Source organism: Xyrauchen texanus, chromosome 41 (assembly GCF_025860055.1).
Source record: "Xyrauchen texanus isolate HMW12.3.18 chromosome 41, RBS_HiC_50CHRs, whole genome shotgun sequence".
In the NCBI taxonomy this organism is placed as follows: Eukaryota; Metazoa; Chordata; class Actinopteri; order Cypriniformes; family Catostomidae; genus Xyrauchen; species Xyrauchen texanus.
Genome location: NC_068316.1, coordinates 32,719,028 through 32,739,589, shown reverse-complemented (window position 1 = coordinate 32,739,589; position 20,562 = coordinate 32,719,028). Strand labels below are relative to the sequence as shown.

Genomic DNA, 20,562 nt, shown 5'->3' with positions numbered 1-20,562 from the left:
CTCTACAGATTTAGACAATAACAATAAAAGTAAAGTTCATCAAAACAAGCTATGAACGTTGGCTTGACATAGTCTTGTACGAACACTTACAACAGTTTCAAGGTTACTTTGAAGTTTAAATACAGGCCTTATTTAGTCAGAATAATTGAACAGGTTGAAGAAAGATTTAAAGTTTGAAAATATGGAGAACTTGATAAGTGGTTACTTGGGAGTTCTGGCTTGTACATAATGTTGTACTGATACTCACCAGTTACACTGGAGAAGTTGAATCCACTGCTGCTCACTCCTCCAAACACAGTGTAGAGAGTAAAGGAGTATAGAGTCCCAGCAGACAGATTTGAGACTGTACGTGTCACTACAGCTTCAGTTTCAGATCCACTGATTTGTGATCCAGTGTAGGTTCCATTGCTGAATTTCAGCGCATAAGTGTAATTGCTGTTGTTGTTGACTTTAGCCCATTGTAAAGTTAAATCAAACTCTGTTCGGGCAATTACTTTAACACTCTCAACATTCGTTGGAACTGAGGAAGAGATTTAAATGAAAAAGTGTCTGAACTGAGAAAAGAACTGATAGAAAAAGACACACTTATTCATAGCATTAATGAAACACTGGAAGATGTAAATAGAAATAAAGTGCATTTCAGTTGCTCATCCACAGACTCACAGACAGACAATGAGCAACCAGCTACAGAGAACAGTCAGGAGACCAGCGACAGTACTGTCACACAGCCAGCTCAGCGCAGTCCTCCTCAAACACAAAACCCTCAAACCGCAAAGCACCCTCGTAAACCTAAAATCCGGAAACTACAACCACCAAAAACAGCAATTCTTATAGACTCAAATGGTAAGTTCTTGCACCACCGAAAGCTCTTCCCTAAACACACGGTTGGCAAATTCTGGTGCCCCACAACAAACAGCGCACTCCATATCCTCTGTCAGTCAAATCTGCACAACCCACATAACATTATCATTCACACAGGAACCAACAACCTCTATACCCAGATGGAAAGAGTTGCAGATAGTGTCATAAAAGTGGCTAAGAAGGCTCAAATTCTCGCATTCCTGCAGGCCAACATCACCATCTCAATCTTGCTACACAGGAAGGACACCCTGCTGACCTGATCAATAGCATCAACCAGAGGATAACAACTGCATGTTCCAGACTTACGGCCATCAACGTTGCCCACCACCCAAGTCTAATGACTGAGGATTTATATGACCATGTGCACCTAAGTCAGGAGAGTGTAAGAGTCTTTGCTAAAAACCTAAAAGATTCATTACTCTGCAGAAATTCCCAATCTGAACCCTCACAACGCTGGCGTACAAGTTCCAACAGTCATCGTGGAAACCGACTTTCAAATACACAAAGGGGCCCAAAAACCAGACACACTCCAATAAGAAGAGAGCAACCAACCAGACCACAACACACTGAAGCCCAACCAAACTCTCAGCCCAGCTCCAGTCAACCTACAAACATGGACCCTCACACACAACAACAGGAGGCACCGGACAGAACAGCACAGCCTTTTCCACAATCACAGCAGCTCACTTATGTAGTGAAGGGCAAAATACACATGGATTCCTCAGACATTACAGAGGTGAGACATCTTCTACATCTCATCTGTAGAATACTGGGGTAAGCCATCTGGACCACCAAAACACCTCACTTTATTTCACTATGACTTCTTTCACTATAAGCTCTTGGAATATGCAAGGCCACAATCTTAGGGGCCAAGACTTTAAAAACAGAGTTCCTGAAAAACATTTATAACCAGGACATCATTATTCTGCAAGAAACATGGTGCAGATCAGACGTGGACAGTCACTGCCCTTTTGGATACAGGGAAATATTATTGTAAAAAAACAGCCTATCATTCATGAAAAACATTAAGCCATGTTTGGCTTAAACTTAAATAAGGCATCATAGACTGTGATAAGGACCTTTACATCTGTGCAGCCTACATACCTCCATCAGAGTCTCCGTACTACAAGGACAATCATTTTGATCAGCTTCAGACAGAAACCAGCCAATTCCAGACCCAGGGGAATGTGATGTTATGTGAGGATCTAAATGCAAGGACAGGTTCAGAACCGGACATTATAGATACCCACGGGAATAACCACATACTGAAACCAACACACATCTAACCCCCACCACTACAACACGGAACAATACGGACAGTACAGTCAACAAAAACGGTAAGGAGTTAGTGTGTCTCTGTCGAGGCCTGGGTCTGTATATGCTTAATGGTAGGATCCGAGGGGACTCTTTAGGTCGATTCACATACTGCTCAGCTCTTGGTGCTAGTGTAATTAACTATGCCATTACAGACATGGACCCCTCCTACATACGTGCATTCACTGTCATAAGTCTACCTTATCAGGGCCCAGCAACCTGTTCAAACTAAACCCAACATACAAATGGTCCCCAAAATATGATTCCGAATTCCTCAGTGCAATTAGCTCCAAAGAAATGTCCAACCTAATCAATAGATTTCAAACAACATGGTTTGTGGCTAACAAGATCGATGTAAATTCCACAGTACAACAAATAAATTACATTTATCAAAGGTGCTCAATCAAGGCAAATTTACTCCGTACAAAACAAGAAAACTAAATTTAAAACTGGGGATGAACACACAAATCTGAAATCAGACAAATCTATTGTGTAGCACTCAGGGATTCTAAAAATACAATACGCCACAAAAAGCAACAACACCTAAACCACACTCTTAATGAAATTGAAGACTCAATTAATAATAATCAGTTCTGGAAAAAATGGAACAGTCTGAATAAACAACACAGCCAGGACATTGCCATACAAAATCGAGAATTACGGAAAGACTATTTTAAAAACTTATTCAAAGAAATTTCTCCAGAAAATCTCACACCTGACCAGAAAAGCATGCAAAATAAACTGAATGAATTGGAATCTACAATAAAAAATAACCAAAACCCTTTAGACTATCAGATTAGCAGATGCACTTAAGAAACTAAAACCCAGAAAGGCATGTGGTTTAGACAACATTAGAACAGAAATGCTGAAGCACAGTCCAGCAGTAATGCAGGAGGCCTTGTTAAAACTCTTCCATCTGGTTCTGCAATCTGGCTATTTTCCTGACACCTGTTGGATCGGAGGGTGAGGGCTAGGGCCATTCCCCCCAGAAATGTCAGGGAATTTGCAAGCGACTAGGTGGGAGAGTGGGGTAACATCCCACAAATCTGGTGCAGTCCATGAGGAGGAGATGCACTGCAGTACTTAATGCAGCTGGTGGCCACACAAAGACGTTACATTTGACCCCCCCTTTGTTAAGAGACACATTATTCAATTTCTGTTAGTCACATATCTGTGAAACTTGTTCAGTTTATGTCTTAGTCGTTGAATCTTTTTATGTACATACAAATATTTACACATGTTAAGTTTCACTGAAATGGTTATGTTCTTTTATTGTGAAGTCCACATTATGTCTTCTTAATTGTAGGATTTTAGAGAGATTACTCTGAACACATTATTAAAAAATAATTTTAAACTTGAAAGGATTTGATGCCTGTTTTAAAAATGCAAGAGTAATATACATTTTATAGTGAGCTTAACTTTATTTATATGTGGAGTCACACTCACCAGTTACATTGGAGAAGTTATATCCATTGCTCATCTGGTCATTTAAAACAGTGTAGAGAGTAAAGAAGTATTGAGTCCCAGCAGATAAATTTGACACTATATGTGTCACTTTATCAACTGTTGCAGATCCATTGATTGGAGTATCTGTTCCACTGTGACCTGATTCACTGATGTATTTCAGCTTATAAAAGTAATCTGTGTTGTTGCTGATTTTAATCCATTCTAAGGTTAACTCAGACTCTGTTCGAGCATTAACTGTAACACTCTTAACATCAGGGGGATTCGGTAAAGGTGAAGGTGTAGAAGCAGTAGTTGTTTGTACCTAAGGGAAGAAATATGTAATTAATCTAATAATCAAATGTAAAACAACTAGACTCAAAAACAATCACTAATAAAATGTCATATTCTTGGGTCTTCACATAAGCGGACACAAAATATTAGAAAAGAAACCTTTTAAAAGAATTGAGAAGGAAAATTTAGACACAAATATTGAGAAGTTGATGGATTCGTCCAACCTAGTCTCATAAAATGAGCTTAACTATAACGTCTAGGTTATGGATGTAACCTCCGTTCCCTGATAGAGGGAACGAGACGTTGTGTTGAAGAAGCAACACTAGGGGTCTCTCTTGAGAGCCTTTTGCATCTCTGCTCTATGAGAATAGGCCAATGAGAAATTGGCAGACAGAATTTGCATGTCCCGACATACGGGTATAAAGGGATGGAAATGCATCTGTTTCATTCAGGATTTTTCTGAGGAGCTGACATTGAGGTTCGGCCGCAACAGTGGCTCGGTTCAGCGACATGGCCGGGAGGACACAGCGTCTCGTTCCTTCCATCAGGGAACGGAGGTTACATTCGTAACCTAGATGGGGGGCGAGGTGGTAGATCCTACCTCATTGGGAGCGAGGAGTTGCTAAAAATACGGCGAGTGGGGGTCCATGAGGATTGCCCAAGGGAGACGCGGGTCCGCTCGCAAGGGGACCGTACTGCGGAAAATACACACAGGGGGATAAGTCCACATAGGGGCCGTCCTGTAGAGCACCTATTCCAGTACAGGGTAGATTGAGTACCCGCATTGAATTCCTCCGCTGAATTCGCGGACCAGAGGGCTAGGGAGGAGTCATCCAGGGAGCCGAGTTGGTGGGATCTCCTGGGATAAGAATGCACAGTTTTACCTCAGCGGAGGGAAAGAGCACTAGGTGCAAGCGGTCCACCCGGTCAGTTGACAGCATGTTACCGAGACCTACCGGCTCGGACCTGAGAAAACACGGGACGAAACCGACTCAACCCTGAGATTGTAAAATCTCATAAAGGTATTGGGTGTTGCCCAACCCGCTGCTCTGCATGTGTCTGCTAGGGAGGTGCCTCTGGCCAGTGCCCATGAGGACACAACACTTCTTGTCGAGTGTGCTCGGCCCCGCAAAGGGGGGGGGGCATGGCCCGGGTGTGATAGGCCAATGTAATGGCGTCAACTACCCAGTGGAAAAGCCTCTGTTCCCTTTCCGCTGTCCACCAAAGCAGACAAAGAGCTGCTCAGAATGTCTAAAGCTCTGCGTGCGGTCCAAGTAGGTACAAAAAGCACGTACCGGACACAGCAACAATGGAGATGGGCCTGCCTACCTGGTCCCTGAAGGTAGTCATAGGAACCTTTGGCACGTAGCCCGGTCGCGGTCTTAGGAACACCTGAGTGTCTGCCGGACCGAACTCCAGGCAGGTGTCGCTGACAGAGAACGCTTGCAGGTCCCCGACCCTCTGATGGAGGCGAGCGTGATCAGGAGGACCGTCTTCAGGGAGAGGGCCTTGAATTCGACTGATTCTAACGGCTTGAAGGGGGGGTCTCTGAAGGCCCAAGAGGACCACTGAGAGATCCGAGGAGGGGAACAAGCTTGGCCGGGAGGGATTCAACCTCCAAGCGCCTCTTTAGGAACCTGATAACTAAGTCGTGCTTGCACAAATACTTGCCGTCTACTACATCGTGGTGGGCCGTGATAGCAGCTACATACACCTTCAAGGTGGAGGGGGACAGCCTCCAACCTCTCCTGCAGGGAAGAGAACACTGACCCAGCTGCGCACCTCTGTGGGTCATCAGCCCTGGAAGAACACCAATTTGTGAACAAGCGCCACTTCAGGGCGTAAAGTTGCCTGGTAGAGGGAGCTCTGGCTTGGTTGATCATGTCAATGACAGCAGGTGGTAGCCCAACTAGATCTTCCGCATCCCGTCCAGGGGCCAGACATGAAGATGACATGGCGGGGGACGTGATCGCAGCACATCAGGAACAGGATTACCCAAGTGCAGATTTTGAAGTGACTTGGCCTGGTGGGTTGCAGGAGGGGCCATGGCATGCAAGGCGGAAGTGGTCTGTCCAGTGGCGCTGTAGGCTTTGGAGGTCAGTAACGACATTGGGCGACACTGGGCGATCCCCCCAGGTGTCGGCGTTCTCTGCTCTGCTGTGCAGAGAAGGAGAAAGCTGCTGATATGCGTCGTAGATCCAACAGCATATACTCTGAGACATGAGAGGAACAGTGTGTGACTCTCAGCTTGCTGCATTCTGTCTGCCAATTTCTCATTGGCCTTTTCTCATAGATCAGAAATGCAAAAGGCTCTCAATAGAGACCCCTAGTGTCGCTTCTTCGACACAACGTCGAAGTGAGCAACAGAAGGGGAACTACATTTTTGCAAACTGAATTTTATGTGCCGAATTCTACATTTTCTTGGTAAAAAGAACAGGCGCTACAACAACTGTGCATTTTTTTTTTACTTTATTGACACTTATTTTCACCACTATTACTCACACACTGCTATATTATGACATCAAAATATTTTTACTATACGCATCATTTGAAAAACGATACATTTTAACATTACATTGTATTACAGACCCTCGTACTTTTACACACTTATTCCAATGTGATTAGTTTCTGCGTAACCTGAGTGGGACCGCAGCTCAAGACTAGTCAAGCACGAAAGCTGACACGTGACACAAAAGTGTCATAGAAGCTACACAAAATGACGTGGTTGCTTCAGAAAATGTCATTTCTAATTTTGTTTTTCAAGTCAAGTTAAGTTTATTTTTTATAAAGCACACTTAAAAACAACAAATGTTGTAACCAAAGTGCTGTACAATTTTTTACAAACATTAATAACAGAATTTTATAGAACTTATAAAATGTTAAAAAGAACAAATTAATAAAACATTATAAAACCTACACAGAAAACTATTAAAATTCTCAACCAACATTATAGGCTAAAGAGAAAAAAAATGTGTCTTCAATTTAGATTTAAATATCGGCAGTGAGGAAGACCTAACAGAGTGCATTCCACAATCTGGGGGCCGCAACTACAAACGCCCGATCACCTTTAGTTTTCAAACGGGAACGAGGAACAGAGAGGAGTAGCTGATTTGATGATTTAAGAGACATAGGTGCAGAATGTAGATGGAGTAAATCAGCAATGTACTGAGGGGCTAAACCATGCAAGCCCTTATAAACATACATCACAACCTTGAAATTTACTCTGTATCTGTTACGATCCCGTGTTGTCTGCCCCGTGTTTTCTGTTTCACTCATCACTGATCACGCTCCATGTCACGTTTTCCTTGTTGTCCGCCCCGTGTTTAACTGTCCTTGAATAAACTACACTTCCCTTCATTCCCGATCGTCTTCACTACCGCCTCTGTGTTATTGTCCACACCTGGTTGTTATTTTGTCATTATCATGTCTGGTTATTTAAACCCCGCTGTTTTCCCTTTCCTTTGTCGATCGTTGAATGTTGATGTTTTGTTCATGTTCGCTGCTCCGGTCATCTTCTTGTTCGTTCGAGGTTTCCTTGTCCTTGTGGATGTTTTTGCCCCTCTATGTTCTCCCATGTTTTAGTTTCCTTTTCCCATTGTGGACCCTTTATTTTGTTCCTGTGTTGTATTGTTATTATTTGCTTGTGAATAAAGCCGCGTCTGGATCCGCACCTCCCGTCCACCTTCTCCTGACTTCCCTAATTCATAACAGTATCGAACTGGAAGCCAATGTAGGGAAGCGAGAACTGGGGTAATATGCTCTCTTTTCTTGGTACCCGTTAGGAGACTAGCTGCCGCATTTTGGACTATTTGCAGATGTGAAAAAGTAGATTGAGACAGATCCACATATAAGGCGTTGCAGTAGTCCTTCTGTAAGAGAAACTGTTTTAATTTAGCAATGGCAAAACCTTAGATGAAAAAACTTCCTTTAACAACAGCATTTATCTGCTTATCAAAAAATAAGTCAGAATCAAAGATGACACCCAAGTTCTTAACTCTATTGTGCATGGTTAAAGATAAAGTACCCAACTGATTTTCAATATCAGCGATATGTAGCAAAGAGCCAAAAACAATGACCTCGGTTTTATCCTCATTAAGCATTAGGAAGTTTTCAGATATCCATAATTTAACTTCCTCAAGACAGGAGATGAGATTACTGATAGAACAACAATCATTAGACCTGACAGGAAGGTAAAATTGTGTGTCATCAGCATAACCATGATAAGCTATACTTTATTTCTGAAAGATGGAGCCTAAAGGAAGCATATAAAGATAAAAAAAGCAGAGGACCCAATATGGAGCCTTGTGGAACGCCACATGTGAGCAGTGTTGGGGAAGAGAAGTGATTATCAATATTGATAGAAAAAGTTCTTTCCTTAAGATATGATGAAAACCAGGTTACTGCAACTCCCTTGATGCCAACCACCTTCTCAAGACGATGTAAGATAATGGAGTGATCGATCGTGTCAAATGCTGCACTGAGGTCTAGAAGGATTAAAATGGCCCCGTTTCCAGAATCCAGGGAGACTAAAATGTAATTTGTCACCTTTACTAGTGCAGTCTCAGTACTATGCAGTGCCCTAAAGCCTGATTGAAATTTGTTGAATATGTTGAAGGTGGTTAGATAAGAATAGAGCTGCGAATAAACTACCTTTTCCAAGATTTTGGACAGAAAAGGCAATTTTGATATAGGCCTATAATTCTTAAAAACTATAGGATCAAGGCTAGGTTTTTCAGCAGAGGCTGAACCACAGCATGTTTAAAACTGGCAGGGACTGCTCCATTTCTCAAAGAACTGTTGATTATGGCCAGCATAATGGAGGCAACAGTCGGCAGCCATATCACCCTGCATCTCTTTCCTGGTTGCCCACTAAATCTAAGCAGGGTTGAGCCTGGCCAGTACCTGGATGGGAGACCTTGCTGCTGGAAGTGGTATTAGGGAGGCCAGCAGGGGGTGCTCACCCTACGGTCTGTGTGGGTCCTAATGCCCCAGTATAGTGAGGGGGACACTATACTGTAAAAAAGGCACCATCCTTCGGATGAGATGTTAAACTGAGGTCCTGACTCTCTGTGGTCATTAAAAATCCCAGGACACTTCTTGTAAAGAGTAGGGGGTGTAACCCTGGTGTCCTGGCCAAATACCCCCCCCATTGGCCCCTATCTACCATGGCATTGTATTAATCTCCATCCCTGAATTGGCTACATAACTATACTCTCTCCACCAATAGCTGGTGGTGGGCGTTCTGGTGCACTATGGCTGCCGTCGCATCATCCAGGTGGATGCTGCACACTGGTGGTGGTTGAGGAGATTCCCCCTATACTATGTAAAGTGCTTTGAGTGCCTAGAAAAGCGCTATATAAATGCAAGGAATTATTATTATTAATTACTAAAAACATCTTCGAGAAGCCATGATGGTATGACATCCATGGGAGAATTTGTAGGTTTCATTAACGAAATTATATCTGACAGTTGAGCAGATGAAACAGGGTCAAAGTGACTAAAAGAACTGGAAGGCAGCGTGGGTTCAGAGTGTATCACAGTTGGGCCCATGACATGTGTTCTAATGTCTTGAATTTTGTCAATAAAAAATTCAAGAAACTTTTCACATGTCTCAGGTGTTGCTTCTGGATAGCCCACAGGGGCAGGTTTCAAAACAGAATCAATTGTATTAAAAATTATCTTAGGCCTATGGGCATTTTTAACAATTATTTCAGATAAGTAGTTCGATTTTGCAGTCATGACAGAGTCTTGATACTGATTTAAGGAATCACAAAACATTTCTAAAGTTTATCCTTCTTCCACTTATGCTCTGTCTTCCTACAGTCCTGCCTAACAGAGCGAGTATGCTCATTAAGCCAAGGCTGGATGCCTGACTTATTTTAAATCTCCGTGACTTTAAAGGAGCAACCTGATCTAAAATGGCAGTGCAAGTGGTGTTAAAGACTTCAACCCACTGTGAGGTGTCTGAAGTACAAGTAATGACATCAGTGATATGAGACAGATAAGCAGAAGCATACACCTCTGAAAACTGCATAACTGTGGAAGAATGAATCGAACGAGAGAGGTGCCAGCGCACAGGGGGTAGAGGTACAGAATGTGGCTGCACAGACTCAAATAAAACAAAACTATGGTCAGAGATTCCAGAATCTACTACTTCAAGATTGGTCACATAAAGACCTGATAATAATACCAAGTCAAGAGTATGACCCTTTACATGAGTAGGTCCTGAAACTAACTGTGTGAGATTAAAAGAATTCACCATACATAAAAAAATCCTTGACTAGAGGTTGCCTTTCGCAGCACACGTGAATATTAAAATCTCCCAGAATTAACAGCTTGTCAAAACGGGTTACCAGAGATGATACGAGTTCTGAGAATTCACAAATAAAATCCTTATTGTATTTAGGAGGTCTATACACTAAAGCACAGAGAACAGGACATATTAGATTAATTTTTGAATACTATCGGTTATGTTTAAGCTGATTAAGGGTAAGGATGTCTGTTTTGTGTCTACCTCTCATTAGGTTAACGTTTTACGTTAGGGAGGTGTGTCCTACTCATTAAAACCTCCATCTAATATTCACCCCTCGTCTTATTATGACACAATTTTACTCGCTTTTGGCGCCCCCCCACTGGAAATTTTACTGAGAAACTGCAGCAAAACGTAGAAGGACCTGGCTGCAGCCTGCAGAATGAGGTGGTGCTACATATGGAGTGGAGCTACACATGTTGCTCCGACCATAACGTACTCTCATTGGCTAGTTCATCTTTCTTAGACATAATGATAGGAAATGTGGTTGTCATTGGTGTTTGAACAGTTGAGCCAGACAATTTGTTTGTAGTGACCAGAGCACTCAGGACCTCAGAATGTTAAGAAGGTTCACCTTCCAACGGCCCTAAGCACACAGCCAAGTGGTCACTATAATGTGGTTCTCGCTCTCTGTGGGGCGCTTGGTGAGTTGTGCATGGATGCCACGGAGAATAGCATGAGCCTCCACACGTGCTAGGTCTCCGCAGTAACATGCTCAAAAAGACGCGCGATAAGATGCGTGGATTGACTGTGTCAGACAAGGAGAGCAATTCTTCAGTTAACTCCTACATATCCTAACATAGACTCCAACTGCTGGTTGAAAGAAACCCCTTAAAGGGGACATATTATGTAAAATTCACTTTTACATGGTGTTTGTACATAAATGTGAGTCGGCAGTGTGTGTACACAACCACCCTATAATGTTAAAATTCCACCCACTCCTCTTTCTTATACTTCTATTAATCAAAAACAGTGTGTCAAAATGAACAGTTTTCGTGAACCCAGGACTGGTGATGGACTCTACCCTCCTGTAGTGACCTCACCTGAGTGATGAACATATAGACCGCCATTTTTTTCCGCGCTGGAGCAGATACAGTGAGAAGAATAATTTCTCAGCTTCGTAATTGTCATAAGTGCTCCCAGAATCAGAGCCACTGAAGATGCAGTGGACAAGTAATCTGGCATGCTGTGCATTTTCCCGGAGTGCCGACACACTTTGGAGCCGTCGGGAGAGCCGAGCGGGCCGGTGTGTCGGCCGCAAAATGACCGAATGGGCCACGATAAGCTAAAATGAGGCGGCTGTGGCAGGGCAGAGGGCGGGGCCGGGTCGTGAATTCTACACACCCAGTCCCTTATCAGGCTAATTATGCCTCCGTGAGGGATAAAGGCCGACTGCAGAGGATTTTGCGGGAGGGAGAGATAGTTTACGGACATGTCCGTCGTGTGTGTTTGTCTTTTAAGTTTCTCATTAAAATATTATTTATATCGTCAAGCCGGTTCTCGCCTCCGCCTTTCCACTGACTTCTTAACACCACCGTGTTATGCAGAACATTTCACAAAACGGCGCCGTGATATGCAGAAAAGGACAGCGAACATCCCCCCACTCAACTTTTGGGGCAGTTGCAATATAAAATCCCAGGCTGATTTCTCTTCCCAGTCCAGCCCTGCTTGAACCCCAGTATTTACGCTGTCAGTCAGTTACGTTCTGATTTGTTGTTGCTGAAGTAACCGAAGCACGAGCTGTAAAGGCAGAGCCCTCTTACGGAAAGGGTGTGGGGAGCAGCAGTTCATTTGCATTTAAAGAGACGCAAAATCAGCATGTTTTTGATTCCACCCAAAATGAGGCATTTATAACATGGTATAATAAATTATCCATGGGGTATTTTGAGCTGAAACTTCACAGACACATTCTTGGGACACCTGAGACTTATATTACATCTTGTAAAAAGAGGCATAATAGGTCTCCTTTAAAGTTAAAAATACCCTTTGTGACAACAGCCATACAATCTTACTGCCTTACTGTAATAAAGTTCTTTGGATGGAGTGCAAGGAGGAAGTGTTCCTATAGTTCCTGTATCAGAAGAGCCAAAAAAAGGAAGTACGAAACCTGATTACATTTACATTACATTTATGCATTTGTCAGACGCTTTTATCCAAAGCGACTTACAGAGCCCTTATTACAGGGACAATCCCCCTGGAGCAACCTGGAGTTAAGTGCCTTGCTCAAGGACACAATGGTGGTGGCTATGGGGATCGAACCATTGACCTTCTGATAACCAGATTTCCAGTTATGTGCTTTAGACCACTACACCACCACCACCACTCCACATATATAATATTTTACTTCTTTGAATTTAAAACAGGTCTTGAATTTCAAACTTAAAGAGATGGGCATAGAAATCCATTAAATATACGACTACAAACTCTTCAGACATGTTTATTAAGTTCTGTTCTCTGGTTTGTGTGCAGCTGTGTTGTGTTCTGTTGGTGTATTACTGTGGCGGACCTATTTCTAGATAAGCAAAATAAGATTTTTCTTGAATATTGCAACACATTGTGAGTTTACAATTACTGAATTTTCATTTTTGGTGAAAGTTTTCTCTTGAACGCCCCAATGTCGCGAGGGGTCTTCATGAAATGTTGCTCTGGTTCCCTTTTGTGAACACACACAGGAGATCAATGGAAAGTGAACATTTTCACAAAAAAATACATTCAATTTCTGTTTGTTTCTCACCAAACCTTATCGTATGCTTTCATAATTGCATATAGTATGTTAATGTCATGTTAATTATCTTCTGTAAAGCTGCTTTGAAAAGATGTGTTTTGAAAGGTGCTATACAAATAAAAATTACTTAACTTGACTTGAAAATAAAAATCACGAGTCTCATGGAATAATTTATTAGACTTCTGAATTACATTTTTGCATTCTTTTGAAGCTTGAAGAGGTGGTCACCATAAACTGTAATTTTTATGTGTTAAGAAAACGAAAGTCAGGTCGGGTTATAACAACACAGGGATGAGTAAAAATGGGAGAACTAATCTTTTTAAATATCCTCTCTTTTATCATTTTCTTATTTGAAACCTCATGTAGGACTCCCTGAAATAAATTTGATTATCAAGTCCCCCAGTTAGAGCTAGCGTTGTTCCAAACCTGTATGACTTTCTTCAAAAAGAAAAATTAAACACAAAATGAGATATTTGAAATGTGGATGGTGATAATCACTAATAAAGTAGTCCATATGACTCATATGATACATTCCAAGTCTCCTAATGTCATACAAGAGCTATTCTAAGGTTAGCACTGGGTACTACAGGGCTAACTGTTCAATACGTAAAAGGATAGTATTCAAGCTCCACTGTTACAGGGCTAAATGCCCCATAATGCACAGTGTTTTACTTAAGTGAGGAGAATAGATTTGTTATGAAGAATGCTGAAAGTGGGCTCACGTCCAATCACAATGGAGATTTGTTTCTGGAATACTTAAATGTCAAATGTGATTGAAACAAACAGGAAATGGCACTCCCTTTTCTAAAGTGGTTATTTTGAATAAGCATCATATTAATTTGTTACTGAAAAAGAACTTTGGTGTCTCAAAAGTATTTGCAATAGTTGACAATTTTACACCAGTGGTTTCCAACCTGGGGTTGCCCCATAGCGTGGAACCTTGCACACTTTGATGTGGTCAAAGATCGATAAAATGTGCAAAACCAGTAAGAGAGCATGTCAGCTTCCTCGTCTAACTCAACGTAAGAAATTTCTCAATATAAAAAAACGTGCAAAGACTTGACACCCTGGCAACTGGAACAAAACTTCATGAAATGTCCCTCAACCGACCAAAGCCTCTTTACAAAACTGCATGAGGATGAAGCATATCAAATATATTCTGGTGCACTGACTGTCACATGGCCAAGAGCTTGTGAGTTTACTTTTCTTGGATTTTGGAATAACTGCAACATCATAACCACACACTGCAAGACAGCAAAAACGTATTAAAACTGCATACTTTGTTGACGTGTTAACACATTATAAGAAGGCCATCAAATGGATGCAGGGCTCTGTGTTGGGATGGACAAAATACCAGTAGAAATGTGTTAACAGCAAGACATGTTAAAGTATCCTGTCTATTGCAGTCATACAAAATACCGCCGCATGGCAAAGAATGCACATTCCAAAAAATTATTATATTGTAAATATTATTTTTATCAGTTGTTATATTTTTGCATTATTTTTGCATTTCTCAAAATATACACACACACACACACACACACACATATATATATATATATATATGTGTACAATTAATTCCGGTCTTCGAATCTGATTGGACGAGAGACATTCCATGAGCACTGATGGTGTGACAGCATCGGCACTCGGACGCTTCACTGTGTGTGGATCACTCTGCTTGTGTTCATGCTGTTCTAAACTAAAGTGTATCTGTTAGGAGATACTGTCTTTATTTTTAAATTACATATGTATCCAGCAGGTGGTGGCAAAAGATAATTTTTGTGTGTAATATAAGCCAGTTGGTGACGTAAAGTGAATCCGTTAGTCATTGTCTACATAGAACTGCGCTCCGTGATTGCTCGTATTACAAATACATTACCAAAGCTAGGAAATAGCTTTAAACAGCTTTAAACGGACAACTTCAGGATTAAGGCTCATCACAGCTGAGAGACAACTGATTTATTATAGAACTCAAGGTGCTTACCTTTTATCAGAGTTTCCACATTGGATACATACTGTTTAAAATGGCGGAGACATCGCTGTTTCTCTAGTGAATGAACCTTGTGCACCGGCTACCCCGAAATAAAGAGGAATAGCTTGGACGTCTATTTTCCACTGAGAAAGCATGGGTGTGGCAACAGGTGATTGCACACGCTCCATCTCTCTCTCTCTCTCTCTCTCTCTCTCTCTCACACACAGACACAAAGGTAAAGATAAAGATCCGCCATTTAGCCTTAACAGACTGTAGAGGCAAGTGCTGTTAGCGAGCACCTATGAAGTCCAGAACAGTACACAAGGGGGTGGGTGGCCAGCACCACACCCGACCGCCTTTGTCTCCCCAGTGGCGATGTTTACACACCGCACCAGGTACTCATTTTAGGCTGAGTCAACCTAGGGGAGGCCCGGGACCAGTTCAGATAACTGTCACTGGTATTGGTCGCCAGGTTCGTAGCCGCTACACTACCGCTCCCCTCAGACAGAGACACACACACACACACACACACACACACACACACACACACACACACACACACACACACACACACACACACACACACACACACACACACACACACACACACACACACACACACACACACACATGTTGTGTTTCCATGTTTTATGGGGACTTTCCATAGACATAATGGTTTTTATACTGTACAAACTTTATATTCTATCCCCTAAACCTAACCCTACCCCTAAACCTAACCCTCACAGAAAACTTTCTGCATTTTTACATTTTCAAAAAACATAATTCAGTATGATTTATAAGCTGTTTTCCTCATGGGGACCTACAAAATGTCCCCACAAGGTCAAACATTTCGGGTTTTACTATCCTTATGGGGACATTTGGTCCCCACAAAGTGATAAATACACGCTCACACACACACACACACACACACACACACACACACACACACACACACGTTGTGTTTCCATGTTTTATGGGGACTTTCCATAGACATAATGGTTTTTATACTGTACAAACTTTATATTCTATCCCCTAAACCTAACCCTACCCCTAAACCTAACCCTCACAGAAAACTTTCTGCATTTTTACATTTTCAAAAAACATAATTTAGTATGATTTATAAGCTGTTTTCCTCATGGGGACCGACAAAATGTCCCCACAAGGTCAAAAATTTCGGGTTTTACTATCCTTATGGGGACATTTGGTCCCCACAAAGTGATAAATACACGCTCACACACACACACACACACACACACACACACACACACACACACACACACACACACACACACACACACACACACACCTATCCAATGACTTGTTAGAAACAGCACAAGTGATACTATTTCGGAAGTGAGATTTTTGAATTAATAACGGAGGCTTTGACGTATCATTTGTTTTGAACCAGCAACGGCAGATTCGGATCCATTGCGTAAGAAAGTAGTTCCATGCACAAATGCATATTTATGACTGTACTCAGTTTTTCCTAATTTTTTAAAATGTACTTGTTCATTGAACTTTTGTATAGAAGCAATATCACACTCGCAATCATGCTATATGGCCCTAAATCATCACTGCTGTGATTACCTACAACACTCACAGCAGTGCTGATGCAGGGCTATATCGTACTCTTGCTCGTGTGATATTGCTTAAATATATATATATATATATATATATATATATATATATATATGAAGCCCCCTTATTTATATTGCATTCAAGGCAGGGGGCTTCAAGGAAAAAAGGTTGGAAACCACTGATCTAAACAATATCTCTATAATGCCCTGGGGACCTTTTACCCCAAGTAAAGTTTTACCCCAGCCTTCTATTATTATTTATTTTCACACAAATGATGGTGCTCCATCAATATTTAATTCTTTTTTTTTCTCTTAATCTTGACCCACTTAAATATACTTGATACACTTGTGACCAGAAAAAAAGCTATTTTTTTCCTCTTAAGATGTGCTTTTAGCCCTGTTGTACTCTATCTTTCACTGGTGTTTTTGTCCTGAGAATAAAACCTGTTTGTCAAGACTATGGGCAGTCTGAGCCTCACCATCACGCATCTCTTAATCAATTAAACATAAATAACAGTTGTGTATAAAATGAAAGTGACTTACCAATATAGGAACCACATACAGCACTACCAAAAGCAAAACGCATCCCATGATCAAACCAAAAACAGCACTGTTCTCACAGCATAAGTTCTCACAGCATAAGTACTTTTTTAACCCCTACACTCAAGAAACATCTTTAATGAAAACTAGACAAGCCTGTTGTTGATCCTGTGCTGAAACATGCACAGTCATACTTCAGTATCATGTATTTAGTCTCTCCTTTAAACTTCAGGCATCTGACTCTCTCTCTCTCTCTGTTCCTGCTCTATCAACTGATAATAACCTGTTATATTACCACTTCTCCTTTGTCTCATGACGGGGAAAAATATACATCAAACTTTGACCAAAGTTCTTCCTTATTTTGTAACTCCTCCCTTTTACTTTTCTCCAGCTGCTTGTAACTCACTTCTCTTCACTGGTCTACATCTCTTTATTAACTCACAGAATCACAGAAATGCAAATGAGCAGCACATAACTGTTGCTGCAAAGTATTTTCATTCTGTCATGAATTTGTATTGACTTAAACAAAAATTCAAAATCTTTTTGGGAGATGTTTTCATACTGAAGTGACTCAATATATATATATATATATATATATATATATATATATATATATATATATATATATATATATATATATTTTAATTTAATTTTATATGATATGATATTATATTATATTATATATTATTGTGTACTCCTGTGTTTGGAAAGTGTATATAATAATTGGGATACCTCTCAAAATATCAAACTCTGGTTCAGACAAATGCCCCATTACTACAATATTCATGCCTTTACTACAGTAACAAAATGAGTTAGGCTTTGTTTGTTTAGCTACACAAATACTTATGTTGGGTGTGTCTTTGTTATTTTAGATATCTGATACTGTATACATCACAGAGGCTGTGTAAGGTGAATAAAGGGAACATACTCATTTGAAAAGTCATCAGTAATCTAAAAGAGAACTAAGTGATTTTCTATTTCATGTTTTTTAAGTCAATGTTGTGTTCTTTGTTTTTGTCAGACAGATGATCTAAAGTGTTTAAAGCAGTGTATTTCTGCTTAACTACATTATAGTAAAAAAAGAAATTCTTGGCTGGAACTGTCTACAGGTGTAATATGTGGAGAAAGTGGACTCTGCAGGGGTTTCGTTTTCTTTTAATTAACAGCCAACATGGGAGGAGCGTCAGCAGTAATGTAATCATTTATCCACCTCTTGCTCTCTTTAGCATGTTTCAACCTTCCTTTTGTTTTTTAATGTTTGTCAAATATGTGTATGTGTTAATTGACCTAAATGAAGAATTTATCATTACTGTTCTCCATCTATCGCTCCCTTTGACGGTGTGTCGAAGAAGCGACACAAGGGGTCTCTCTTGAGCGCCGAATATACCTCTGATCTATGAAAAAAGGCCAATGAGAAGTTGGCGGACAGAATTTGCATGTCCCGCCCCTGGACATACGGATATAAAGGCGGGGAAATGCGTCTGCGGTTCACGGCGCACTTCAGCGGCTTTCTCCTTCTCTGCACGCCAGTGCAGTTTGCCCCTGGGCGCTTCAACAGCGCTGCAGCAATACTAAAAGAGTGTTGTATAAAAGAGTGATTTTCTCTAAAAGAGTAATTCTCTCTAAAAGAGCAATACACAGCGGCGTTGAACGGGGATGGCAGCTGGTGCGGTTTCGCCGGGTATGTCCCCGCGAACCTCCTGCCCCCGGCACGCTCGTTGACTTCCGTCCAGGCTCGAGGCAACAGCGGCTCGCCTCACAGCCAGCCTGCCTGCCTATCCTCTTGAGCCCCCCGAGCTGGATGAGCTCGCCACTGCATCGGGGAACCCTCCGTCCTCCCCACAGCCATCGTGGCTGGATGATTGGTTCCTGGGGTCTGCATGTCGCTCACAGCCATGGCCCCCTGGTCCCTTGTGCATGATGAGCTAACGACTGCATGGAGAGCACCCTTCTCTGCTCGTCACAAAGCCCCTCACTCATCCGCTCTCACTACCCTTAACGGCGGAGCGGCCCACGGGTTCACGGCGATTCCCCAGGTGGATAGGGCGGTTGCGATTCACCTATGCCCCGAGAACGCCACCACCTAGCGGAGTCACCCTGTGCTTCCCTCCAAGGCTTGTAGGACGACATCATTGACTCAACCCGGGCCAGGAAGCGCACGTCCCCCGTTTCATGGACCCCCTCGTGGACTCCGAAGGCTCCCAGGCGCTCCTGAGATGATCGACCCAGAAGCCGAGACGTTCGCTCCGGAGCTGGTAAGCAGACCATTCCATCCCCTGGTGGAGGGCCAGGGAGAATCTTTATTTTAATTTATTTCATTTGCCGCACCCCTCCGTGGCTGCGGTACCCACATTGTCAATAAAAGAGCGATTTCCTTTGTCTCTGGGTCACCTGGCCCACAAATGGCATTCTCACGGCACTCTGCCGCCAGATCTCGACAGTCCCCTGGACGAGGACCCCCCCACCTTCAGCCCCACGACTGTCCCCCGGCCGGCCGGTTCTGATGAGTCTAGAGGATGCCGTCGCTGGACCTCCTCCTCAGTCAATAACCCACCCCCTGCCAGATGTGCGGAGGGAGGTAAGTGCTTTGAGTCTTTTCTCAGCACCAGAGCCTTGGGACGCACTTTCGCCTCCCGACACTGTACTACCTGCTCCGCACCGCTGCAAAGCCCTGCTGGGTACGTCAAAAATAATTGTCCCTTTAGTGCCTCTAGCACGGAGCTTGGATGCGGCCTTTCACTTCCCAACCCGTCTCGCTGGCTGGCCAGGACCATCTGACTCAGTTATGCAATTCAGTTTGCCAGGCCCCCACCCCCCTTCGCGGGCGTCCGCTTTTCCGCAGTACACGCTGAACATGCCAAGTCCCTGCGTGCAGAAATCACGACCCTTTTGCTTAAAGACATGATAGAGCCTGTCCCTCCAACCGAGATGAAGAAGGGTCTCTACAGCCCTTACTTCATCGTACCCAAGAAAGGCGGTGGCTTACGACCGATTTTTCAACCGGGCCTTACACAAACTCCCGTTCAAAATGCTCATGCAGAAACATATTTTAACTTGCGTCCGGCATCTAGATTGGTTCGCAGCAGCAGACCTGAAGGACGCGTTTTTCTACATCTCAATACTGCCTCGACATCGCCCTTTCTACGGTTCGCGTTTGACAGCCAGGCGTATCAATACAAGGTCCTCCCCTTCGGCATGTCCCTGTCCCCTCGCGTCTTTATGAAGGTCGCAGAGGCAGCTCCGAGAAGCCGGCATTCGCATACTCAACTACCTCGACGACTGGCTCATCCTGGCCCACTCCCAAGAGTTACTATGTGCCCACAGGGACCAGATGCTCAGGCACCTCAGCCGTTTAGGGCTTCAGCTCAACTGGGAAAAGAGCAAGCTCGCCCCGGTTCAGAGCATCTCTTTTCTCGGCATGGAGTTAGACTCAGTCTTAATGACAGCGCGCCTCACCAACGAGCGTGCGCAGTCAGTGCTGAAATGCCTCGCCACATTCAGACCAGGCACAACTGTCCCTTTAAGA

The 20,562-nt window shown here is 42.7% G+C and overlaps 1 protein-coding gene across 3 annotated transcripts in view; it reads right to left on the bottom strand.

Annotated features, from left to right (window-relative positions):
- Nucleotides 1–17,283, bottom strand: part of LOC127634280 (receptor-type tyrosine-protein phosphatase H-like) — a 35,184-nt gene extending 17,901 nt beyond the window's left edge. For 2 of the 3 annotated variants that reach the window (XM_052113761.1, XM_052113762.1), the window contains exons 1-3: nt 17,040–17,283; nt 3,622–3,943; nt 248–520 (exon numbers count right to left, since the gene is read on the bottom strand). In XM_052113761.1, coding sequence (XP_051969721.1) covers nt 248–520; nt 3,622–3,943; nt 17,040–17,087 — 643 coding nt within the window. In that variant the 5' untranslated portion in view covers nt 17,088–17,283. The remainder of the gene's footprint in view (nt 1–247; nt 521–3,621; nt 3,944–17,039) is intronic. The other variant, XM_052113763.1, reaches the window with a different exon arrangement.
- Between the last annotated feature and the right edge of the window lie 3,279 nt (nt 17,284–20,562).